Below are 27,802 nucleotides of genomic sequence, written 5' to 3' on the forward strand. Positions count from 1 at the left end.
GAGACATGTATGTCATATAAAGTAGAAATTGAATCTATAGAAGAATGTAGGATTAGTGAAGAGAAAGCCAAAGTCCTAATGGATGCTGAGAAGTGTGGAGGTAAGCGTTAGGTCACATTATCTAAACTAACTAAGCATTTAAATACAGTTTTCTTGTATAGGATCCTATTCCATACTCTTTGATTAGGATAGTAAGAAGTACAATAAAGGATAATGAAAGTCATTCCTGTAAGTCATCATTCATCTTTTCCATATCAGGAAACAAATTTTTCCTTTTTGAAAAGGTTCCAGTAACCTCTATTTCATATTTCCTACAAAAAATAATCACTCCAGATTGGTAAATCAGATGCAATGGGAAAAAAATCAGCAAGGAATTTAGTACTTCACTTGATGTATTGTTTGTGTGCTTTTGAAATGGAGACCACATATCTTCCAGTTCACCAAAATTAAGCAAGTAGCTGTTTAAATCTTCAAGAGCAGCACTTTATGCAGTACTTGCAAGTGATAAGAACATTATTTAAGAACATTAAACATTGTTTAAGAACATTAGGGAATTTATAGTTTTATTTTTTTACGTGAAGCATCTCTCCACGAAAGTGGTCAAGCATAAGCATCTCTGCAATATTTAGATGAAGGCTATTAAACCAGCACTGTGTGAAAATGTGGGTGGTAGCGACAATTGCCCAAGATCCATCTATTTTTTCCTCTCATGCTCCAGCTTGGAGTATACATTGCTGGCTGAAGCCTTGGAATTTTTAGTATCACAAAGTATTGTTGTACTTTGTTTTACTGTGTTCTACTGACAAATTTTAGCTAAAGGCAAATCACTAAAGTGTACTATTATACTTTTCCTAGTAATTCTGTTAACGCAGTTGTTAACACTATTGGTCAGCTGTATCATTTTATGTAGTTTTATTTATGATGAACTCATGAAAGAAATTTGTTTATTACCTTGTTGTTGATTTATGTCATTTCTGTGATGGACTGTTTCCCTTTTGCAATTCACTGACTGTATTATTGCGCAACTGTAGTATGATGGGTTGTGCAACTGTGTCGTCATGTGCTGAAAAAATAAAGATAAAACTTTAGAGGAATCCAAATATTTTAGAAGGTCATTCTAATGGAGGAAATTAATAGATTAAGAAAAATGTATCTTGAATAAACTTGCAGTGCAAAACACATGTAAGATTATGATGTATTAAGAACTAAGTATATTGCAATTTTTTGCATAGTTTCACAGTTCTATAGGAAGTAGTGTGATCATACCTGCATAGTCATAGCATTTCTGAGTCTTGAATTCTTGATTTCATTAATTTGTATTCACTGAAATCAATTAGTAGTTCTAATCTCTGAGAATAATTTTTGTTTCAATTTTATCATCCTATAGGCTGTAGTTAGTAATAAAACTAGTTTCTTTCTTTCTCTTGGCTTGGCTTGGGTTGGGTTTTTTGTGTCCTGTCCACATCCCTCCCACTTCCCCTCCTCTCCTTCTCCCCCTGCCCACCCCCCAGTATATCTGAAGCTACTTCTGGGAAATATAAGGAAGAAGTATTACTATCTCTTTGACCAACCACCAGTCCATGGCTAAAAGCAGTTTCACATGTTATTTTGAGGGTGCCTAATTTCTGTCATCTTAACTACAGCCATCGCTCATGTCCTGAATAGAATGAAGTGCCTTTTTTTACTTACAAGTAAAGGTTGAGGAATCTTAAGACTCTTCTGGCAAGGTATACTGGTTTCTTAATTCCATATGGTCCAAAGACTATGACTTTGTTTTCATGGTTTTTATTGAACAATTGAATTAATAATTTTTCTCCTCTTTGCCAAAAGACTGGAAAGTCTTCCTTGGGCCTTTCCTTCCTTAGCAATGAAAAATTTTTATTTAGTTCTTATGTAAATAAATGTCTATTTATAGTATTTTATATCAGCAAAGCTGACTGAGTATTCTTTTTAAAAGCACTTTTTAAAAGTAGCATCAGAGGCAATAGATTTAGAACAGTACAGAGTACTTAAAAAAAAATGTAGCCCTAAGTAGTGATAATGCTATCAAATAATCAAGTTCACATAATGTTCATCCAATATGTTTGGTGCATACCAGAAATGTGCTCTGACCCTGTGCAAAAGATGGCAAATAATTTATTTTTAGGTTATGATTTAGATTAGTTTATTATTTAGGTTAAGTCTGTGGTTTTTTTGGACTAAAGAGGCCAGAACTGGACACTATACAGTACTCAAGAGTGACCACATGATGACATTGGTCAGCACTTACAGACCAGCTGTCAGGCCCCGTGGATTTATGTATGTCCACTTTGCTTAAATGTTCCTTAATCTGGTTCTGCTTTGCTGGAGGTGAATCTTACTTGCTCCAGACTTTCCCTCTGGTTTCAAGGATCTGGGATTTCTGAAGGCTGGAGTTGCCAGTAAAGACTGAGGTGAGGCATGGAGTACCTTGGCCTTTTCCATAGCCTTTGTCACCAGGAAGCCTGTCCCATTCAGCAACAGGACGACATTTTCCCTTGCCTTCCTTGTGCTGCTTTAGTTAAGAAGGTGAAGCTTACTGTTCCTTCATATTTAATCAAATGGTATTCTCTCTTAATCTTGTGGAAATCATTATAGCGCCATATGGTGAAATGGGACTGAAAAGAGATTACAAGCATGCACCTTAGATGCTTTAAGTCAGTCTGTGTTGTAACATGTGTGAATATTAGTTGTTCTTTTTCACCTTCGCTTTTTTCTTCCATTGCCCGAGTTCTTGTGTGAGTCAGTGCTCTGCTCTTGAACTATTCTACTGTGGTGGGCATGGCCACATAAGAAATCTGACTTATGTAGGGTATTAATTATGTCTTTCACTCCTGTTATATTTTAAGAAACAAAACTGAGAAAGAGAATTAATATCCTTTAACAACAGTTCTTCAACATCTTCATTCCAAAAATTGTTTTTGTAAGGATGACTTCAGTTAACATTTATTAAGCCATCATATCACCACAGATCATCAAAATACATTTCTAGGTCCTCTGAATAAGTCATGGTTTAACCCTGGCCAGCAACCAGGCCCCACACTGCCGCTCACTCACTCTCCCCACAATGGGATGGGGAGAGAATCAGAAGAGTAAAAGTGAGAAAACTCGTGGGTTGAGATAAAGACAGTTTAATGGATAAAGCAAAAGCCCCACATGCAAGCAAAGCAAAACAAGGAATTAATTCACTACTTTCCATCGGCAGGCAGGTGTTCAGCCATCCCAAGGAAAGCTGGGCTCCATCAGCCTTCCTGGACCCCTTGGCCCCTCAGGACTGTCTTCCAAGGGACTCTCTCAACGAGGCTCTTAAACAGGCCAAAGTTGTTGTCCCTCTGGAAGCCCAAGGTAGAGGTTCTGCTGACTCTCCTCCTTACTCCTCTGAAAACTGAAAACTCTTACCATCTTGTGATCGCTATGCCCAAGGCGCCCTCCAGCCACGCCACCACCCACCAGTTCTTCCCTGTTTGTAAACAGCATGTCCAGTGGGGCATCTCGCCTGGCTGGCTCACTGACCAGCTGCGTCAGGGAGTTATCTTCCACACACTCCAGGAGCCTCCTAGACTGCTGATTCTCCACTGTGTTGTATTTCCAACAGACACACGGTAAGTTGAAGTCTTCTGTGAGAGCAAGGGCTAGTGATCGTGACGCTTCTCCCAGCTGCCTGTAGAATGTTCCATCTGCCTCTTCATCCTGGTTGGTGGTCTGTACCACTATAGCAAAAGATCAGCCATGCAGCCACAGTACCTGTTCCAATATTAGAATATTATAGGACTGGGAATGGTTTCCTCCCCGAGTTGCATGTGAATTTTAACATTGCGGAAATTGCTGGATTTAGTTAGAATCTTCTAACTAAATGGTTAATCTACTACCAGTTTAGTGTTTTTCACTAGACAACACTGTGCTTGGAAGACTTGCTTTCTCTCTAAATGCAAAAGGCAGCAAATGAAACTCATAATACACCATGGCCTGACTGATGATTGTTTACACTCACCTTCAGTCAGATATCTGAAGTTATATGAGAAATTAAATACATTTTCTCCATAAACACGCAAGAGCACCAGTGTCTTCCCACAAATGAGCCCTAACTAAATGCAGCAATTAATTTCCGCAGTGTTGAAATTCCTGTGTCATGGAAGGGAGGAAAGTATTCCCAGTTCAGCAACACTGGAGAAGAGAAAGAACTGTGGAAATAGTCTAGTGTTCAGGGAGGTATTTGAAATAGTGCTGGCAGTTTTTAATGGAAATATATTCAGACATAGTTTCAAAGTATTATAAATTTTGGCAATAGTGTATCACAAACTAGCTGAAGATGGGTTATCTCTGCTTTATTTTTAAAAAAAAACAACAACCCACACCTAAATATGGGACCATAAGAATTTTTTTCATGATACTTCATAATCTGGATATGCCTTGAAAATGTGTTTTGAAAGGAGGAAAAAACTCTCTGAAAACAGGAGAGATTGGCCTTGACCACTACAGTGGAGAGTATTGAGCACTTTGCTCTTGAGCTGTGGGAAGGACAGAAGAAATACAATCAGATGCTTTTGTTGAACTGATTGAAGTATTTGATTTCTAGCTTATATTACAAATATTAAACAGAACATACTTTCTGAAGTTCTGTAAATTCAAGGTATATTATGGCAATTGTTTTTGAATGGTGTGTCTGAAAGAGGCAGTAAAACATAGTTTTACTGCTACAGCTTTGTTGCTGAAAACTCGTTTGCTGTGGGTAAACGTCCCCTGAGGCATTGGTATCTGATGTTGAGAGCCATACTGATCCACTGCATTCATTTTTTTATTGTACATGTCAATAAACCATCAGGGTAGAGAAAGCTGAACTGTCAGCCCTAGTGCTATGGGTTTATACACTGAGTTCATACCCTAACACTATGCATTTTCTAATTTTCACTGTAGCTGACTTCGTTACAAGGTCTTTTATAAAGGTTGGACAACCTGTGATTAATTTCCTTTTCTTATTGTACTTATGTTCTTGGCAGTTTAAGGAATAATAAATATGATCATTTTCTAGTTTAGAGCTTACATTACAGGTCCTTGAAATATAGGAGAATTTATCTAGAAAAATATATATTTGAGAGGAGTTGCTCATTGTAGCTGAAGCACTTTAGCCCATTTCAGGAAAAAAAAATTGTACCTGTGGACATCATACAGTATAACCGACACAGTTTGTGGTAGAGCTAGAGGTTTTTGGTGAAACACAAGAAATTTAATCAGCTCTGAATGCAGCACCTGCTGTGCTTTGATATTCATAATGAACATTATTGCTTGTATTTTGCATTGGTGCATTATTCAGTAGGATTTTAGTGGAGTGTAAGAATCACATAACTCGCTGAACAGATGTTCTGTGTCTGTCTGCTGGCTGGTCCACAGGACATAAGCACAGGTTATTGCAGCCAGCCAGATAAATTGTTGTTCAGTGCCCATATAGATTCTGGCTTTTTGGAAGTGAAAGGTCGGGCATTATGATCAAAGTGGAGGCAAAAGGCTACGTCGAGTTACAGATACAGTCAGCTGCACATTGAAAGAGGAAAAGAGAACTTTCATTATGAACGTTAGTGGCCCTCATAAATAGTTTTATTTTTACCTCTTATATTGTTTTCTTCCTTTCATTTTACGTATTTTTTAAAATACCTGTTTTAACACTTTATTTAAGTTGACTACATGGTATTCTGATAGCGTTTGTATAGGAGGTATGGGGGCACTTCAGAAGTGTATGAAACCCACAAATTTGTATGTTGAACCCTGCTGGTCCATTAGGCTGCACTCCAGGGCATTCATTGACCAGTATCACTAATACCATTCTGTCAGTAATATATTGCTTGCCATGTTGCTGTTAGAATTCTTAGCTGTGAGCTTTCTATTTCATTTCGTCTTCAAAATGTTAGAAAACTTCTGGTCTCCTGATGCACAAGAAAGGAAAGTCCTTTACTAGTGCTGTGGAAGTCTCCATTAATGTGTTCGTTGAATCCGACACCTAGTTAAATTGCAGTTCAGACCAAAAAAGGATCCAAATCTTTGGAGAAAGGATGTTATCATGTTATATTTGTAGGAAGGGGTCCTTTTGATTAGAATACTCTCAAAAAATTAGTAGGCAGCCCAAACCAGGAAGCAAGGTATAGAAGCTGCAGTCAAAGCTATGATCAGAGATGGCTGTAAATGAGCAGTCAGTCATTCATAAACACTGAAAGGAAGAGAAACCGGAAGTTGTATCTTTGTAGGTCTCTCTCCTTAAAGTGCAATCTTACTGTTTGCTCAAGAAAAGGAAGTACATTTATGTGAGGTGAGCTTAAGCTGAAAAGTGTTCTTCAGTCTTGATGTGATTAAGTAGTAGCTGCTGCAAACTTCGACTGGACCTATGAAGAAGTTGCTTTCATGTTCCACTTATGAAACAAAGGATGCAAATGCAAATCGCCAAGATAACATAATGTAAAATTCACAGTAGATTTGAGCAGAATGGAATGTGCTTGCTCTGATAAACTCACTTCTTTAAGCTTAACTCCTAGTTTTTGAAGCTCTTTGGTATTCTTCTGACTAGCCTTTAAAAATGTTTTATTTATTATTGCCATTAATACCAATAAAGAGATAATAATGATTGAGAGGTACAGTCCTTTATATCCTTTCTTTCTTGAGAAGTTAAATACTTAGAAGCTTTTACATTAGTTATTACATGAGATCTGGGTTGTAGATAAGTTAACCTCTTTCTAAAATGAAGGGTGCGTTGACGTTACTATTTCAAGCTGTCTGTAGGTACAGCCACCACCACTTTGTCTGTGAATTTGTGACCTTTTTGCGATGAACTATATTTACCATTTACAGACTCTATAGAACAAGCTGACAAATGAGAGTTGCTGCGGCTCTGTACTTCTCTACTCAGATTCTTTGGGCACCCTGTTTTTTGAGGATTTCAAGGAAACAGTTACTTTAGATGCCTTCAGACTTACATTCCTGGCAGCCTAGTTTATGTCCTACACTATATCTTGTTCATCAAAGTTTATTAAAAACTGCTGTGTAAACTTGTTGTCTTTTCATGTTATATACAGCAAAAAACAATTTTATATTTACAGTTTTAATATGAGTTTGATTATAAAAAATCTGTCTAGTTTTACTGGAGCAAAATTACATAGGGGTGTAAGAAGTTTTTGCCCAGTGCTGGAAGGCAGATGATGAAACATCAGCATCTTGTGTGAATTAGTGTAACGTACTTCATCTGCTTGCTGTGAGCACTTGTGCTCAATCTGGCAGGATTCCTGTAGCAAGAAAGTCAAATAGCAGTGATTTTATGTTTCCTTGCTGAGCTGATGAGGGCAGGAATTGATCCAATGCTTTTGTGAAGAAGCTGTTTCTGTTTTAATATCACATAGGTGTTACACCACGTGATTGTGCAATGCAGACATTTTATTTGGATTCAATATTATATGGTCTTGTATAGGATAAAATACATTGAACTGAATAAAAGCTGTGGATAACTATACCATTATAGTACATGCTGTGTATCAACAACTGGATTGTAATTTTTGTTTGACTGCCACTTCCTTGAGATGAACATTATGATGTTATATCTTTGGACATCATTTTATAGTACTTATGTACTTGGTCACAGTTTGTGATTTTGTTTCGTTGTGATTGAAAAGCATCCTTCTTTTGGTGCCTTTATGGCTATCTATGTTAACACACTATTTTTCTGGTGTTTTTGAGAAATACAACTGTCTTTTCTCTGTCCTGTCTAAGATGGTATCTTTTAGATTATTCTTCTTCTATGTCCTTTTAATTGTCTCCAGCTGTCATCTTTTTTTTCTTATGTCTTTAGAGGTAAGGCTCATTACTGATCAGGTTAAAGTGGATTGACTTTGTATCCTTCAGTGTTGGCCTACATTGTTCTGGGATCATGAATTTCAGATAGATGACTTGTGTTTGCTAAGACTGAAAGGTTCTTTCCTTCTTTCTTTGTTTTACCTCATTGTCTTTTCTTCAGCTCATATATGTTATAGTTGTTACCTTCTGGATACAGACTTTAAAATTTGTATTTTTTCTGCATCAGCAGAATCTTTCAGAACTCCCCCTCCTGTCTTGCCTTACCATTCTTTTCTTTCTGCTGCAGGAGGAAGTAGGTAAAAGTAGGATGAAAAAAGTAGATCTCCTGTCAACATCACTTCCTTATGTTCTCTGGCAGCATCATCAACAGTACATGCTGTGTAAATGATATGCAACAGGCAAATGTTGGTAGAGAAGCAGTTAAATGTGTCAGCTTTGCTTCTAGCGCTCTTACAGCAATATTGGTCATGCTAGTTGTTCTTCTGCATGGACTTTTCTGTATGTTGTTAGTATTTAATGATTATTTCAGCAGCAGAAAACATGAAATAATTGCAAGATTTTGTGAACGTGATTTGCAAGTGTATTGCTAGCCATGTATTTCTTCATAGGAACAAAATAATCTTTACGTTTTTAAGTAAGCTTTTTGAACTCTTAATAATTTCCTGCTTATGTCAAGATTCTAGATGCCATTTTAAAATCTTGATTAGTTGGTAATAATAAACAATGTCATCTTGTATTTATTAAAAAATTAAATGTTGGAAAAAATAGTATTGGTAGAGAGGATGAACACAAAATCCTTCTCTCAGGACAGGTCCTTTTCATGAGAGGTCACTGTTCCTCTGTAAGTTAATAGATCAGACTTCCTACACTGTACACCTTTAATTGTCCAATTTTCAGAGATAATATATTTTCAATTTATTTGTGTGCTGTTTAATGAAAATGTCAAGTTTTGTGTTCAGTTGAGATAGCATACTTGGTCTTCCAGAAGTCATACAAACACTTTCTTTTCCAAAGGCTCGTGAAGAAACTGTTCTTTCATGAAAGAAGAGGATAGATGCTGAAATGGATAAATAACTGTTTATAACTTAGGAAACAAAGGGTAGAAAAACATGCTGTTTTCACAGTGGAGGCAAGTCACTAGCAGAGGTTCTTAGGTCTGTGCTGTTAAATACATTCATAAATGATCTGGAAGGCATGAATAGTAAAGCACAAGTGTCACCCCAGATGAAATTCAGTGTAGCTCGGTATAAAGTGTCAGGGGAATTTCTTGATTATTTTTTTTTTCTTAAATGTATGGAACAATGGGCTTTGAGGTAGCTGATACTAGCAAAAATTGAGAAGTTCAAGTTTATAACATATCATATTAGTGCTCAGTGCAAGTCAAGAAAAGCAAATACAAGTCTTGGAATTCTGAGGAAAGGAAGAGACAGAAAACAGAAGGCACTTGTAATGTCATTTGCCTTGTGTCATCTGTCTTTGTCACCTCCTCTCTGCTTCAGAGAATGCTTTTGCTGCAAAGCAGGGGCATCTGAGGTCTGGGACAATACCACCAGATGCTGCTGCTGCTGCTTTGGGAACTCCTCTTTGAAAGGCAGGATTCCAGGCTTAGCAGACTGTGGTCTGATCCAGTTGTTCTTAAGCTTTTGTACTCTTATCACAAGATTTCACTGAAAATAAACATTTTTCAAGTACATCAGTTTAACACAGGTAACCTCAATGCCTGTGAATTTCCTGTGTTGTTATGATTAAGGTAGAATAAGCAATTACATAACTTTTAATTGTTATGCATCATTAAGTTGTATAGCCAGCTTTCCAAGAAAGGCTGGATTGAAGTTGATTACAGCTTATTACAGTTAGATTCATTGTGGTTAATCCATTAAAGCAAAGCACCTGTCACCTTCTAAAGTAGATCTAATTAATTATTGATGTTCATTTTATGTTATGTTATATACAAGTTAAAATCTCTGGACTTAAAAAAACCTTTATTTTCCTTAAAATATCTTATTATCAGTTGGGTGAGGTATTTTTTCTCCTTTCTTACCAATTTTTATTCAGTTTTCTTAATATGATACATATCACATTTACCCTTCTTTAAAAGGTTTTAGATATTATCATTTTGACTGAGTTTAACACAACCCACTGAGTAACAGTAACTCAATAAATTATTCAAGTATTATACTTCAGCATCTCCCACTTCATCTGATCCTTTCTCAAAAGATGTATTTCCTTCAAAGGATCAATCAACTCTCTTTTAGTGTTTTATAAATCTGTTTAATCCACTTAGTCTTTCCTTACTCTGTGGTGTGTGAAATTTGGACATGGCTATAAATTATTTCACAGGATGCATCTTTAATAGCACTTAAACTTTTCTTAGAGTGGCAAAGTCCTATAGATTCATCTCAAAATTTTTTTGTGTGGCCCATCACTAAAAATTTTGGAGCGTACACCCCCAATATATATTTATTTATTTATAACTTACATGTGTTGCTGAAGTTCTAATATTGTCTTTCTGCACCCTAATGGATTGGCTTCTGCACACCCAGGTGTGTGACACACCTCTCCTTGGAGACCACTGCTATAGGTTCACTTGAAGCTGTGTATTAGAAAAAAAAAGGGTTCACCCTTTTAAAAAATTAAATTGTCTATTTTTGAGTATGTGATTAATAAAACTTGAATTACATTTTCTTTCTCCTTTTCTCAGTTTTTCAAATTCTTTCAGTTGTTTCTGCTACTAACAGAGATTCTAACCATAAAACTGCCAAAACATGAAGATTTCTCTTTTCCTTACCATAGTGTATCCCCTTTTCATACAATAACTACCTCTGCCACTTCATTTTCATTAGCTACAACATGTAGCAGAGAACAAGCCTTGTGATACATTGTTTGACAGTTTCTATAACCAATACCTGCTTGACCAAACATTTATATCAGTGTATTTGTTAACTGATAGTAGTGAGTCTTGAATGGAGAGTAGCTGTAAATATTTCAGAGGGGAACATAGTGCAAAATAAGAGGTAACCCACTTGGAATAACTTGCCCATCAGACAAGTTGTGTTGTTAACATGTCAACAGTGTATTCTACACTACTTAGATATATGTCAGGCAAAAAATGTACTTTGTGGAGAATCTCTCTGCTTTCTCAGACTCTGAATTCATGGTATCAATATCTTATGGCTCCAGTAGGTTTCACATTAAATGTGGCTTGTGTAAAAAATACATCTTTAAATATCACTGTTACACTTACTGAATTTTACTTTCATTGGCTGACTGCTGGCTTTGGTATTTTGAAAGAGTAAATAGCAATACACAGTCTCATGGTTATTTCCGATGCATGATGTTTGCAGCCCTTTGTGGTAAGATACATATCTTCTCTTAGGAAGTGCTTGAGGTTTGTAGCTAAAACAGGACTAAGCACAAACAAACAAACATCCTTCCTTTGGGGACTATAACAACTTGAAATGGAAACTAAGGAGGAAGAGAGTCAGGAACGGCCGCAGGTTGCAAACTGCTGGTTTTTATATCCATATGGTAGTGTGACTCAAGCCTGGAGACACTGTCATTCCAATGAAACCTGGCTCACTCAGGCTCTTAAAGGGGTCCTAAGAATGTTTCCTTAATCTAGGTAAGGTGTGACTTGTTGCCAAAAAGAACTTTGGAGAGCTTGTCTGCTGTTTAGGACATGAAGACTCCTATCGCTCTAGTTTGTTGGTGCGGAAGGTTATGACACAGTGGGTATGTTTGTTTCCTGGTTTGGTTTTTTGGCTTCCTCCTCTTGAATCCGGTAAACTCTTAACTCATTTCCTCTCCAAATGAAACAATTCCAGTTTTTTAATCTCTCCTTATATGGAAGTCTCTTCCATGCCTCCAGTGGTTTGTCTCATCCATCAGTTCTCTCTTACTGTACTTCTTTTGGGGTCGGTCTTACAGAAACCAAACACAGGCTGTCAAGTGAGGTATATTAGTATGACCATTTCCCAATGTTAATTTCAATCCCATTTATGTGTAAGTGTGAAATCCTGGGTAAACTTATTGTCAGTAGAACACTATTGTTATCTTCAGTGAAGCACTGATATAATCTGTAAACATTTTGCTTATCTTTTTGGCCTTCAGATATACCTGGCCAGGCACTGGAGAGGTTTCCATGAGTCATTCTTGAATTGTTGTAATTCATTAAAAAATTAACCACAGTTCAAAGCAATAATTAATTTATTTCTTCCAGGTTATGTCAACTATAGCACTTCATGAACAAATTGTGCATTTCCTTAGCATTTTTAGGTTCCTTTCTCCCTTTTCAAGTGTTATCCTGGAAAGATTAAAGGGGTGTGGTGGTGGTGCTGAGAAAATGCAGTGGTTATATATAGTCTTGCTTCTGTTCCTTGTTTCAGATGGTCCCATATTAAAGATCTGAGACCTGAAGCAAACATTATTAGTCAGACACTAAAGCATATTCCAGAATTAGTCATATATTTCCAGGATTAGTTGTTTCATCACCTTCCTGGGGCTCAAGGTGAGGCTGACTTGCCTGTAGTTCCCTGGGTCTTCCTCCTCACCCTTCTTAAAAGTGACATTTGCTTTCCTCCAGTTTTTGGACACTCCTGGTCGCTGTGATTGTTCAAAGATTGTTGATAGTGACCTCACAATGACATCAGCCAGATCCCTCACTACTTCTGGGTGCATCCCCTCAGGGCCCATGGACATCCAATACCATGCAAAAAACTCCATCTGGGTATATTCTGTAGATAATGATATATATTTATAAATCATTAGGGTAATTTTAAAGGTTATCTAAAGTTTTGCAGATAGTTAACATTAAAGAGCATTAAAAACAGTTTGATGTACATGGAGGTTCCTTACTGAGTTCAGCATAAGATTATATTTTTAGTTCCATTATACTTACACTTTTAGCCACCAGCATTTATTCACCATATGTACTTTTAGCCATTAACATTTTTTCACTGTGCAACAAACCATTTTCTTAACCTTCTATGAAAGAAAATTGAAGGAATTAGGTAAGTTTTTCAAGTGCTACTAATTCTTTTTCCGCATCTCTTCTTTTTGAGATATATAATTCTGACAATGACCATGTAATTTATTACTTGATTTTTTCAGAAGCCTTGGAAAAGAACCGTGAAGAACTTACAAAATAAAGTCAGAGGAAATAAAGACCTAAAAGATCTGTGGCGTTTACTTTGATAACAATTTCAGTCAGCCTGAGCATAGAAAAGGAGCAAGAGGCTTTATTTTTAATTTGGAGCTGCTCGTTATTGCCAGTAGTCAAGAGTTAACGCTGAACGCTGCACCAGTAGCTCCAGTAAACTTGCAGGGTATTTAATTTTGTTTTTAATTAATACCTCTGCAGTGTAATTTTGTGATTAACAGGGCCTGAATCCATGAACTAAGATATTGCTGGTTTTTCCACTTAAGTGAAAAATGGGTAAATTCGTAAAGAATTCTATGCTGAGATTTCAAGTGGATTTAAAACCTACTGTGCTGTTTAGTTTATGGCTTTGAAACTGTGGAATCATTCTCAAATGAATCGAAGTACATTAAATTGAACTTTTTAAGACTTAAGAATGTACAGCTGAATGAAGCATGTTGGCTTATAAATGTTAATGTTCTATTAAAACTCTCCTTAGAAGTCTGAACTAGAACTGGACAAACGATTGCAAATAGTTTATTATCTCCTGCAGTTTGTTGCTTAAATCTCATGTTGCGGGTGAGACAATGTAAACCGTAGCCCGTAGTGAATCTGGATACCGAGATTTATTTAAGAACCAAGGAGATCAGAGCTTTTACCTGACTTGGATGCATCCCACAGTGGCTTATTTGCTCCCTTCCCAGCCTCACACTTACTAGCTGCCCACTGCCCCTCCCGGTACGGAGGTGGCTGCTGGCCAGGGAAAGCTGGGCACAAAATTGTATTTGTTCCTGCTGTGCCACTGCTTGCAGCTACTAGCCTTGGGCATCAATGACCAAAATGCAGGGACGTCCCCTGGCCTCCATCTCCCCAATCCCTGGGGTCTTCACTCACTTCCAGCATTTTACATCTAAGCAGTATCTTCACTTTTGTCTTTCCAGCCCCAATTCTTTCTGAGATGACTGCTTCTTTTTAGGGACCTTTCTTTTCCACCTCCTGGTCCTTCTGGACCCCCAAACTAAATGGTCCATGTCCAGAAGCACAACATGTGATCAGCCTTGTGGCTGGTGGTTGAGTTTCTTTCTGTCACTGCAGGACTGAGGCCGTGCCGCTTTTGCTTAGTCTGAGTATTATAAAAAGTTGCAGCTATCCTGTACCAGTTGCAGTTAGCAAGTAGCATGCTTCTGCTTGAGAGTTCAAAATTCAATTCTGAAAGTTTATGTTCCCCTCCATCCCCACCTCCTACAGCTAATTACCTGAATACCAACTGTTAGCATTCATAGTTTAAGCTGGTTTTCACCTAAAACATTGGGATAAAGCAACAATAGGTAAGGAAAAGAAAATGAAACTTATTGGATTAGAAGGTTTTCCCTGCATGTAGAATTTAAAGTGCTGAAGTACTTACATACATATCCAAAAAGCTCATTAGATCCCAATTTCCATGTAAAAGTTTCCCTATTTCAGAGCAGAACTAATACAGAAACAGAGTGATTATAAATCTATACATGTCTAGGTTTTAGGAAGTTATCACTTCTATCCTGTATTAGGGTCCTGATAATCTTAGTTTAATTTTTAAATCAGATTTCAGGATGGAAATCAGAGTTGAAGTCTTTGATGTGTATGAACTGCCATAGCTCTTCTGACTTTGGTGGAAATGTGAAAACTCAGACTATCTTTGATTGCCACAGTAGAACATTGAAAAGAATAAACTGCTTTCCTTTCTGTTATCTCAGTGAAATCATATGTACAATCATTAGCTGTTATGGTTTAATCAGTGCTTAAAATTTCATAATGTATAATAGTATGATGTATGTATTTTTTAAGTGGTGAATGCCAGCAGTTCTTGTAGGGAAGGACTCGGTTACTGCAGCAAGTCACTGGAATACGTTGCACTCGAGGGCATTCCAAATGGGAGAGGGTAGCAGGAGAACGTCTGCTTTTCATAGCTGCAAGGTACTGCTGATCATGAGGTTGATGGTCTCTTCTGCTATGAGAGACATGGACACTAGATACAGCTCCCATTACATGAGGTTCTGTTGCTCATAATATCAGCATCTCACCTCTGGTAATAGTTCAAAGCCCTTTTAGTCTTGGAACTCAAAATGACCAGTAAATCATTTAACTGTTCCTGAAGCAGGACCTTGCCTCTGTGAGTTGCAGTGGCTTCCTATTCTCATTTCCAGCCGTGCTGAATGATAGATCTGCTCCTGAGCCCAGAACAAGGAGTACCAGCCATTAACAGCCAAGTCATTAACAGACTTGATGAAATGGTCTTGTCAAAACGGTTGTAGTTTCAATGTCTATGTTTTGGTGATACTAGGAATGCTTAAATAGATGATAAGTTAGCCTGAGAGTTAACAGTGTAATGGTATCATATTAAGAATGTAATATTGTAAACTTTTTTGCAGAGTAGTACGTTTTTCAGGATATGGTTATGGCATATTTGGAGCCTCTTCTTTTTTGCTGCACAATTTTACATACAGCCAGAAAATAGCCTTCACAGCGTCAGTGCTCTGTCAAAGCAAAAGGATAGTCTGACATTAGAGAAGCTTCGTTGTTAATAAGATGTCCATGTAATTTAGAAAAAAAATTTCATATGTTTTATCGGAGGAATTTTATTTTTTCAGTAAATACCAGTATTCTGAAAGTTAAAACTGTGGGTGTTAGTAGCTATATGAAAGCCTTTCTAGATGTGTAATTTTAAAAAGTTATGAATTACAAGATTATGAAAGAAGCTTAGAAGAACAACACAATTCATATATAACTGCTGCTGGAATTGCATCCTCTGAAAATTTAAGCAGTGCAAGGTTTAGCCACAAAAAGTCAACTGTGCCGTACAGCTGGCAGAACAAGAAATATGAATTATCCGTTTTTCTACAGGTTAAAAGATTTATGTAACTTGCTAGTTAACATAATTCTTCCAGATCAAGTTCTAAAGACACACTAGTTTCAGTGAATAGTGATCTGAAATAACATCATTTCACGAGACAGGAAAACAGAATTCTGTCTGCAGAACCTGATGACAAGACATAAATCTGAAGCCTAGAAAAACACTATTTTGACCTTAAAAATTAAAACCCAGAACACTTCCATACCTTTCAACAGTGGCACATTGCCAAAACAATTTCAAAAGAAGGGGAAAGACTGAGGTTTTGTATTCTTATTGCTGTATTCTGCAGTACTTGCCAAGTGTAAAGCTTTTTTAAAATAAAATGCAGTTTTCCTCCCTGCCTTTTATTTGTGAGTATTTATCATGACAGTATAAAATGATACGGCTTTTTAAATACATCATTATATAAAATGATATGATAAATTCAAATTGTTCAGCCAGGAGTGTTGAAATATTGAATAAGAACAGTATTTATCATTGCTTATCTTTACCATTGGTATCTTTTTTTTTGATAATGCTGGAAGCACCCTAGAACTTGCCTCAGTTACCTTTTAAACCAACAGACCGGTGTTCCTCATCTAGTAGGTTGTTGTTAAGTTCAATTTCTTCTGACCTGCTCTATGGGTAGTGTGTAAGAGTGTCTTTAAGCTGTTGAGTAAGTCTTCCAGAAGTGATTAGTGGGATGCTGGTTTACACACCTTTGTATTCCAGCCCCAGAACACTGTACAAAGGTAGGATCCAAAAATCCTTCACTGTTCCCTAAAACTGTTTCCTGCCTTTCCATGCTTTGTCTTTGGTTTCTGGAGCTTCTAAGCATGACTTTCAGGATCTTTCAGTTCAGACAGGCTCTTCAGTGCTAGTTCCTGCTCCCTTATGGTCACAGAAATACAGTTCAGATGTTCTCAAAGTTCATGAGAGGTGAACAGTTTTGCCAGTCAACTCGTCCCTGATGAATTTTAATTCCAGTACATACTTCGTGTTATAGTGGATGTGGGAGGGTGAGTTCACCATGAAAATGATAGCCTAACCTGCCACAGAGCTATTTAAATCGAGCCATAACTGAGCACAGATAATTTACTTTTCTGTCAAGGGGAAAAAAACCCCAGTGTTAATTCAGTAATCAATTAAACAGGCAAAATTTAAGCTTCATTGAAAGGCAATTTCTTTGGAAATTAGTAATGTCTGTTTTGCAATGTGTGCTGTACAAGATATTTTAAGGATATTTACATTCAAAGACATTTAAATGAAAAAACTAAATATGTAATACTGCATGTGTGTTTATAATAACTGGTACAACAACTTCGGTACTATGGGAGATTTATTCACATTTGATTTCTGCCTCCCTAAAATTGCATTATTACTGCTAAGTGTAGTATTTATTTAGTATCTCATTGGGAGAATGACACTCACAAAAGCAAAATAGTTTCCATCCACTTGACAGCTTCAGATGGAACTGAATTCAGGACAGTGGAAAAGCACTGAACGATCAAGTCCCTTAGGCAAAACTGCTTGTGGGAGGTTTTCATTTCAGATTTGCTTCTACAGAGATATTGATATTTACTTTTCTCAAAAACTGGTATTTTAATATAAAGATATATTAAAATATCTTTAATTCATTACGTAAATTATTAAGCTCAGTGGTGTTTCTACTGCTTTTGCTATTTGAAAAAACACCCAGTAAATATATGCAAAACTTTCCAATCTTCCAATTTAGCAAGCATCATTTCTCAAAATACAATTTAAATACATACATAACTTTAAGTAGGTATTCAAGGAATTTACATACATACTTAAATAGTGTAAATCTCAATCTAGCAAAGGATTTATATTTTACACATCACTCTTCTTTTAATTGTGCTTTGATTATTGCTTGTATGCTTTTTAGAAGCAACCTCAGGAAAGTGTATTTTTAGAAACAAAAAGTTAACATATATACAAATTTTAGAGATGTAATCAAAATTGATGGCTGCCATGTCAGAGGGTCTTACAGTAGGGTCTTCCTTGTTTTCTACCTTGGGGAGAAATGCACGCTCACTGAGTATCTTGTTCTAGTAAGCTTTTTGGGTTTATATATGTTATATGCATATTGAAACTAGAGAGACTATAACAAAGTGTACGTTGCAGTTCTGTTGGAAGCTGATAGGGCATGGTGTTCCAGTTTTGGTGCATAACCCTGAGAAGGCTCCCCAGTACATAGCTTTTCCATGATCATTTTGTTAGGTGAAGAAGAAGAGGTGTTAATCGCAATATTCTTCATAAAGCTGTAAGTAGTTGCGCTATGCGTATCTATCCAGAACATCAATCAAATCCAGAATCAAAAGTCCTGAACAGAAGGGCTGAGGCTGTGAGCTTAGGATGAAACTGAATTGGTCTGTATTGCTGAGGAGGTGTGTTGTAGCAAGCAGTGTGGCTCGAGTTTCCAAAGTACTTACGACTACATCTTCACCTGTTTATCACAGTTTCATAGACGGAGCGAGAGGAGAGGAAGGTGTGCGTTGCCCAGTCTAAAATGACTGCTTTGTAGTCTGTGTGTAGGAGAACAGATGACAGAACATATCCCTGTCAGCTGTTTCCATATGAGACAACAGTGGAGAATCCAACTCCTAAGCTGTAGGCTGGCCAGCACAGATGCTAGTGTGTATTTTCTATGCAGAGGGGTTACAGCATGGCTGTGAACTTCTGACAGTGTTTTTCTTGCTCTTCCTTCTCCAGTCCAACTTTTCTTTAGGTTCAGTATGGTTTTCATCTATAATTTGGTCTCATCTGGCTGCCGGGCTATCATAAGTCAATTGGCATCCACGCATGGTAGGACCATGGAGGTCTGTGTTGTCTGTGGCAACTTTTTCTCCTGGGGGATGTATGCTGGTGATATAGAGGCCCATAAAAATGAATCCTTCTTAGACTCCACAAACAAATGATCTACTGGGGAGATGTTGTCCTGGCTCCTGTGATATGTCTTCAATATGGAATTAAATGGGAAAGTCAATATGCCTGTAGGTTTTTTCCATTTGTACAAGTGAAGAATAAATACGTATTTTTATATTTTAAATAACATCAAAATATATTTTGAAGTTTGATCCTTCCAATATATTCTTTGATTCGGTTGGAACTGCAGAAAAACAGCTGGCTGTATGCGCAGAAAAAGTGGTTGACTGAAGTCCTAGACAAAATAAAATCACAAGAATTCTGTTCAGCATCTAAAATACATTCTGATGAGTTGTGTTTTCTGCTATACCAGGGAGAGCATTGCCATTACAGAGTGAGCAGTGCCTAAGGAGTGAACCTGAACCACTGTAGCCTGGAAAAAAATAGAAAAATAATTTACTTGAACAAGTATCCTTATGTGTTTGGAAGCCCTTGGGACTGAAAAAAACACCTGGCCTAGCATTGTTAAATAAATATTAAAACGTTTTATTTCAGACTCTGAATGTTTTAACATCAGACTGTTCTGTGCAATCCTAATTGTATGGATTAAGTAAGCTTTTTAACATGACTTCTTATGAAAGCTAGGAACAGAATAATTCTGTGAGAAGAAAATGAAATACTGAATTAAGCAAAATGTTGGGTGATTTGGATTGTTTCAATAAAATCAATAAAAATATAATAAAAATAATAAAAAAGAAGCTTTGTTATCATTGAAGTCATTGGATTTTGCTTTTGTGATGGCATTCCAAATACTTCTGTTAAAAGATCCCTAGGCTGATTGAGACTAGAAACATATTTTTCTGTGGACGCTTTTGGAAAAGTTTTTCCTAAGAGCAGCAGTTTTGTGCAGAGAAGGAAACTGGGTCCAAGTCTTTATTGGTGCTCCCCTCTAATTAGTTAAAAACCTTTTCTTGACTGGTATGTGCATTTTTGGTCCTCTTCATTAATACACAAGGAACAAACAAGGGACTAAGGGTGTTTGGATCATCTAGGAATTCATTTCAACTGAACCATAAAAAAAAAAAGTTGGGTTTTTTCCTCTCAATTGCAAGTCAGGAATGTATTTCTGTTGAGAAACAAAGCATTTCTATTAAGTGGCTACATACTTGCTCATTCATACTGATATCTGTGAAGAGTAAGCACGCACTTAAATCGCCTGTCTAAACGGCAGTCTGAATGAGATTGAATGTTTGTATATGTGCTTAATGTTTAATGTTTGACAGATACTATTTTCCATTAGACTATCTAATAGATGTTTGACATATTTAATAAGGGAAAATATTTCATTAAAGTATGTTTTCAAAAGTATTGTGGTACTGGCTGCCTCTGTATACTAAATAGTTCTTAAAACATTGTCATTCCTTATTTTTACAGTTTACACTAGTGGCTTTAAGTATCCCCTATAACTTTTGAAACTGTTACGCTAGTTGCAGACTCACATCACTTTGGAAGGACTGGTACTTCAGGAAATGTGCAGCAGTCTTCCAGACTGCTCTGCAAGGTTTTTGTTTTTATTGATAATTGGGTGTATAATTAATTACATGCTTTCTTTTTAAACTCGCATTTAAACATGTTTTCAAGTTGAGCTATCAGTTCACGGAGACCAACATAGGCTGCTGAACCAGATATACCAAATAGTCAGCTGAAATGGCCTGCTTTTGATATGTTTTCCTTTACTTGTCAAAAAAAAAAAGTTTTTTTACTGGATGTTCTCACTTTATCTCATGTATGTGTAACTTCAAGTGTGGTGAGTCAACTCTGTAAAAGGGTACTTTGAAAAAATTCCAACATTTGATTGAACCCTGGCAGTTTCTCTTAAATGTTTGATATGTTCTTATCCTCCTGTATTTTATTGGGAAAATATTCTCAAAAAGCAGCTTTATTCTTTTTCCCTGTGGTCATTGTAATATGAAGGTATACCATCAATCCTTTTATCTTCAAAGTACAGTATAACAACCAGTACAAAATTCAAAGCTCATCATCATAGTGACCAAAAGGAGTCTGGCTTTGTTCTGTGATGAGGTGCCACATAAATGAAGCATGTTAGTTATTTTACTAATTTTAACTGATTTTGGGAATCACCTTCTTGTTACAGCTTCTGCTACATTTGAAGACTTTCAGATCCGGCCTCATGCTCTTTTTGTTCATTCGTATCGAGCACCAGCCTTTTGTGACCACTGCGGAGAAATGCTGTGGGGACTTGTGCGTCAGGGGCTCAAATGTGAAGGTAAGTTGCACTGAGAGGTGGTTTTTCAGTCTCGGGAAGAGACCTGTCCATTCCACTTAGGTATGTTGTCTGTGATGCTGCTGTTAAATTGGTTAGGCATCAGAAAAAAATTACAGTAGGTAGAGACAGTGAGAACTATCAAGATAATTAACTGATTAAAGAATTAATCCTTTTGACTGCTCTGAGGCCTCCTAGGTTATGGCTCTGTAACCTGAAGTACAAAAATTGCTAAGAAAAGTTTCTGTGTCTTATGTTTCCCTTATGAGCCTGAGCCTGTATCTAATTCTATATCACGTTAATTCAGATCATTTAACTGAAATTACTGCCAGTCCACATGAGGCTGTAATAGCTATCTTTTCTCATTTTGCCACAACTATTTGACTCTTGGCAGGCTGTATCCAATGGAATATACCATTTGCAGTGAAAGACTTCCTTACCTCCCAAATGCCGATCACAGAAATTCCCTGCACTTTGAGTCCATAGCTTTTTGAAAAAATCAATGAAAAAATACTGGTTATAGATGTAACTGTTCAGAGCTTATAACATTATCTCTCTAAAATTTTGTAGAATATAGAAGCTAAACCAGCAGAGTAGAGGAAAAAAGTTTTATCAAAAATAAGGGTGGTGGTTTTGAATTCTTGTTGGTTTGGGGGGAAAAAACCAACCCCTTTGCTTTTCCCAGCAATAAACTGTAATCAGATAGTTTTAAATTTCTCTTTTCAGGATGTGGTCTAAATTACCATAAGAGATGTGCATTTAAAATCCCTAACAACTGCAGTGGTGTACGAAAGAGGCGCCTGTCAAACGTGTCCCTCACAGGACTCAGCAGTGTCCGGACAGTTTCTGCAGAACCCTCACCCAGCACGTCGGATGAAGCCCTTCTGGTATGGGTGTTGCTGATAACAAAAAATAACATTTAGTGCTGTAAGATCTGATTTTGCTTGTTATAGACTACAGAGGGTGGTGGTATGTAAATTATAAAATGTTGCTGTGAGAAAAGGCATCTTGACGTAAAAGGGAGGTCACCAGCTTAAGGTATGTGGATTTAAGGTGTGCGTCACTTTTGACAATCCCAGGAGTCTCCTCACTTTGTCAAGAGCTAGGTTATTTTAAAGGTCTAAAACTGCCAGCCATGCTAATGTGGGTAGTTGCATCTTGGAGGATGTCTTCTCTGGAACTAGCAGTTGAATTTCTTCTGTGTCAGACCATTTTTTATCCATTGGTTTATGATATAGGAAGGATTTGGCTTTGGACAGCAGTGACCCAAATACTACAGTATTAAACTGAGCATCTGTCACAGAAAGGCTGTGAGTTATATATAGTGAATTACTTGGAGCTTGCATATTTGGCATACTTCTGGCGTTCAGAAAAAAGCAGGGGAAATCTCCATTATTTCCTTAAATGCATCTTTGTGCTGAATGTATGTATATGTGTGTGTAGATGTATATATAGATGTACACTATGCACACAGGCACATGTAAATATATGGTACGCTTGTATATGCATTAATATAGTAGTTTTCCATCATGAAAATAACTCTTCTGAGCAAAAAGTGTCAAGACTGGAGTAAATTAAAATGATATGCATTTTTTATCTTTGGCATATTTGTTCCTTTTAACACTCACGGTCATAATATACTTGAATAGTTAAGAATTTACTCTGTGTGTAAATGAATCCACTCCTAAGTGAAAGTTTTGAAAACCTGAAGGTTTAAAAGAGAGGAAAGAATTTATAAGTACACACAACAATTATCATGTTTTCCTCTCAATTAGAGTATTAAACTTATTAAACTTGACATACTAAAAGGACACTATTGCAAATTACATAGACCTGGTGTTATATGCAGTACCATCTACGAACCATAATTATGTACTTATGCTACTGATTATCATTAGCCTAAAGCTACTTGGAAATTAAAGTTAACATTATGAATCTGTATTTTTAATTGAAAAGCTGCATAAATGAGTAAGGTGCTTAAGTTCTGCAAAAAAGGCAGCAACAAATCTTTATAGATTATTCATAATTCTTGGTAGGTTGTTTCAGAAATGCTGACTTATTCAGAACAAGACAGAAAATTTTGAGGAAGGCTGGCCCTGATTCTGAATTCTTTCTGGAATTTTAGTTAAAAAAATTGTATGAGTGTCCTGGTATAATCTGTATAAATATTCACTACACTCTACAGTTACAAGATAACAAATAATTTTAGTTTGAAAACATTTTAAATTATATGGCTGTGTTATTTGCTGATACATTCTTATATGAAATACTTGTTTTGCAAAGCTACATATTTTAAAACTGTTGAAAATATTAAAATTGCCAGTGAAGAAATACAGTAAGTTTCATATATACTGCAGGCTGTACCTCTAAGAACTTGTCGTCATCAGTGTGCCCATGCTGATGATTCAGAACATCACATGCACACGTACACATGCATGAACAAAGCAAATATGTTTACAGTATGTACAGGGATGGGCATTAACCTAGAGAAAAGAAATAGCTTTCCAATTTCATTTTTATTTCAGGAAATCACAGTATTGTGTACCAGATTTTTAGAAGTGCTCCCACATATGGTTTCTGTATGTTTTTTTGTTTTGGTTTGGATTTTTTGCATTGAATATATTTCATTTTTTTCCCCCAAAGCATAAGCTTTGTCAGTTCTGTATCAGATCTGTCTGTCCTTTGGACTCTATTCTTCTGCAGTACTTGTGAGATAAGTTTTATGGCAGTTCATACTGTGGTACCAATTGGAGCATGCACTTTGGAATGTGTTTCATTTTTCCGCCGTCTGTGTGAAGATACTAAGAAGCATCATCCTTGTTCATGAAATCTATCCTCTGTTGTTAGTGTTGATGTTGCACTTGAATCACTGGTGACAAAATTTAACCTCTGTTTGGGACCACTGAATTTAATCAGGTATCTTGTCAGTTCTTCAAATAGGACTACAATAAATGTTATTTTTACACCTATTTACTACATAGAGTCAGAGCAGCTGAGAGAGAAGGAGTTCCTGGAAATCTTTCATAGATGGCATTGTTAAATAAGTTATGATTTCACAACCTTTTTGTTGATTTGTGAACCAGAAAGAAGCCAACTCCTTAGCTCACATTGTTAAATTTAGCTTGTAAGTCTGGCTTCTGGAAAAAATGACACTTATGAAGAAGTTATGCCCTAACTTACAAAGTTGTGGCATTTGAATAATCTTTGAGCTGGATAATGTGGAATCCTGCAAAGGGTACTTTAATTATCCTTTCATATGGAACTACCACACACAGACACAGTTTCAGTTTGGGTATAAATGTTTTCATTAGACAATAAAGCATTTCATTTGAGCTGAAAATTGACTGGGGACTGTATTTGAGTACAGCTTTAAAAATCTGCCTCCAAAGAATAAAATCTGGGCAATATCATTTTATATTTATTTATTCTTTAGTGTAGTGTAAAACTCATCATCAGAAATGTTAAAAATAAGTAGAACTAGGAGGATGCTATGTAACACAGTTTTTTACCTGTCATAGCTCAAATGCAATTCTTTTGCATTCCATTCTATAAAATAGAATGAGAGTATAAAATAATCCCACATTCATGCTAGCTTCTAAAGTAACATTATTTTCTGTCTTTCTCTCCCCCTTATTTCTTTGTTCTGTTTTTTTCTTATTTCCAACTTGCTATCTCAGTCTCCTGTCATCCCTGGCTATGAGGTATGTACTGAATTTACTCCTTATCATACTATGAGGAACATCCTTTTTTATGATTATCAGTGTCAATGTGAAAAAATGCAGGAATTTAATCAGAGAAGCATACTATAATCTTCAGAGCTCAAAAGCATTTGTTTTTCTTCTAGAAAAAGTATAACCAGTGCAAAACTCCCAAAGTCCAGATTCCAAAGTGAAGGTCATAATTCTTATACTAAACAGTAAAATTAGCTAACATTAAAATATTTTGATACAAAACTGGCTTTTTCATTTCTTAGGCATGATAGACGTCATTGGTTGGACTGAAGCCCTTTTTTAGTGGTAGTAACATAATGGAAGAAAATTTTAACTTCAATTTCAAAACACTCGGAATTTGCTGGATTAATGTAGAAAATAAGCATTTTATTTTAAGCTGAAAAAACCTGACCTTTAAGTGCTCACCAGCAATAAACTTCTAATACCAAAATACTGTGTACTAGCTTTTTTCATAATGTGGTTGCATTAAAAAAATAAACAGTCAAGGATTCTGTATTTACATGGAAATAAACATGAATGGTGTACAACTAAGTTACAGCTATATGTAAGAAGAGTATCAAGTCTAAATGAGAAAATTTTTTTTTTTTGGGGGGGGGGTACTTTATGTCAAAGGTTGTACTCTATGGCTTTCAATATGGATTTTCCAAGGAAGTTTGTTTCATGTTTCAAGTTTTTGGAACTATGAAATGTAGGTATCTTTCCCTTGCAGCATGTATTTGAGATGCAGCCAGAGAAAAGCAGGCTTTGCAAATATTTTCCTTTCTAGAAATACTACATAGTTAGTTTGAGGAATATTTTGTTAGCTGAAATGAAGATTATCATGGACATACATCTATCTCTTAAAAAGAAATAACTTTATTTCTTCCTAAAACACATATATTCTTATTGTAGTGTGCCCCAGAATTACAACTCCACAGAATACCCATAAAACAATGCAAATAAATATACATAGAACAGGAGGTTTGTAATAGCTGAGATAATTTTATTCTAAGTATGTGCTATCTGAAAAATGATGAATCTATCAATCTAGATGCTGATGGGTTACCCTGAAGTAACAGTAATTAAAAGTAGGGGAGAGAGGGGGGGGAAAGGTATTTGGAGGAAAACCAAAATTGTGTTTCTTTTTTAAATAGAAAATGTGTTAACCATCTATGTTTCCACTTTAAAACACATTTATATGGCACAATAGAATTTCATTTCCATTTATTTTTGTATATGTTTCCATTATTTTGGTAAGCTTTATTTTTTCTTCTAGAAGCAATGAATGTTGATATGTTAAGGTAATTTATAGAGACATTGGAAGTGATTTCTCAGAAAAAGCCTAGCAGAGCTTTGCATTTAAAATAGGAATACTGTGTCTCACGGGGCACAGGTAAGTGGAATATTACAGAATTACTTACATATTATCTTTGCTTTTTGATGAAGAATCAGGAATTATTTTTACTAAATAATTTAAAATTAAAATAATTTTAATTTAAAAAGACTATTTATGTTTCACTGATAGAATACAAAGCATCAGGTGTTGCCTGCCTCTGTAGATTTTTTAAAAGCAGAGGTGGCTGGAGGCCTTTTAGCAATACGCGGAAGAGTGATTTTGCAGAACTAGAAGAGTAGGTTCTCTGGGAGGGAATTGGCTTGAGTTGTAGGTGGCCATTTCTTCTTTTGTTCCTTGTACCCGGCTCTAAATACAGCTGCTCTCTGACTCCACTGAAATAAGGAGTCCTCATTTCCAGTGACTCAAAAATTCTCTCTATGAAACCTTTGTTTTCCCCACTCAGACAGAAGACACGTCTCCTTTTCCCAGTTCCAGACCCTATAGAGCCTCGTATGCCTCCCCAGCTCACTGGAGTGGAAAAAAGGGGCCCTTGAGGGAAGGGTTAAAGAAGAGCTAGAGTGTTGCAGCTCAGGGCAGCTTCATGCCTGAAGCCAGTTGTAATTAGTTGACATTTTCTAATGGCTAGAGTAGAGTTCATTAGACCGAAGATCCTCAGAGGCAAAATTATTATTTCCTCTTGAAGAAAGACACTCAAGTTAGCTGTGAATTAATACCACTCACAGTTTTGACGTATTCTTGTCACTCCCAAGTTATCCTTCCATGCTCCAGCAATGTATACTGCACATTCCTCTCTGTCTTATGGGAACTTATTTTCAGTGGGCTCATTTGTTTAATAAAAAATTCTGTGCTGCTTTGGAGAGTGCTCCTGGCAGTTTTTGGGGGTTCAAAATCTAGATATTTTTTTAAATTAATGAAAGTGTAAAATGTAGGCCATGAACTAAACCAATCCTAAGTAATGTTTACATTGATTTAGTGCCAGATTCACCAGGTGAACCTGGGGTCATACACTGAACAGAACTGAGAATCAAGAGCTCAGTGAATCTGACACTGAAAGTTAAATATTTAAATAGCAATTTCAGTTAATTCCACAATGGTTTAGGTATCTTTTTTTAGTTTTCTTGCTTTTGTACAATTATTTAAAATGCTAAAACATACTAAAGATAAAAAAAAAATAATAAACCAAAACTATTTAAAATATAGTTCCCTTTTTTCTTAACATTGCATTTCTGTGACATCCAAAGATAACTGAACTCTGAGTTAAAAAACTAAGATACAGAAAGTAAATTTGATCGCCTACCTTACACACTGCTGTGCCATAAAATAATAGTAGCCCCTGTACTAGCTGCCATGCACTAAATACTGTAGGGCTGAATTTCCTGTGACTAACTCAAACTACATTAGAGCTTTTCTGACTTAATTTGCCCCAATATGATTGTTTCAGAAGTTCATTACAGCTAGATGAGATCTAAAAGATGATCAAGCCAATTTAAAATATGTATATTTAAGAAAACATTAAATACTGCATCAATTGTGCACCTAATATTTTTCAAATATCTAAGAAGACAAGTAGAAGAAAAAAGGCAAACAGCTTAAGATGTACATGTTCTGAAATGTCATATGTGACACGTCTGCTGACTTTTTGAATGCAACTTGTTTGGGATCACTCAGAGAGGTTTCATTGGTATTTGGTTCTTCAACTTGGAATTGGAGA

General features: G+C 36.3%; 1 protein-coding gene across 6 annotated transcripts in view; it reads left to right on the forward strand.

The window, feature by feature from the left end:
• Positions 1-27,802, forward strand: part of PRKD1 (protein kinase D1) — a 142,032-nt gene that overhangs the window by 73,207 nt on the left and 41,023 nt on the right. For 4 of the 6 annotated variants that reach the window (XM_056345803.1, XM_056345804.1, XM_056345798.1 and 1 more), the window contains exons 3-5: positions 20,896-21,027; positions 21,751-21,911; positions 24,702-24,725. In XM_056345803.1, the coding sequence (XP_056201778.1) occupies positions 20,896-21,027; positions 21,751-21,911; positions 24,702-24,725 (317 nt within the window). The remainder of the gene's footprint in view (positions 1-20,895; positions 21,028-21,750; positions 21,912-24,701; positions 24,726-27,802) is intronic. The other 2 variants (XM_056345799.1, XM_056345801.1) reach the window with 1 other exon arrangement.

The sequence above is a fragment of the Falco biarmicus genome, chromosome 7 (genome assembly GCF_023638135.1).
Source record: "Falco biarmicus isolate bFalBia1 chromosome 7, bFalBia1.pri, whole genome shotgun sequence".
Taxonomy (NCBI): Eukaryota; Metazoa; Chordata; class Aves; order Falconiformes; family Falconidae; genus Falco; species Falco biarmicus.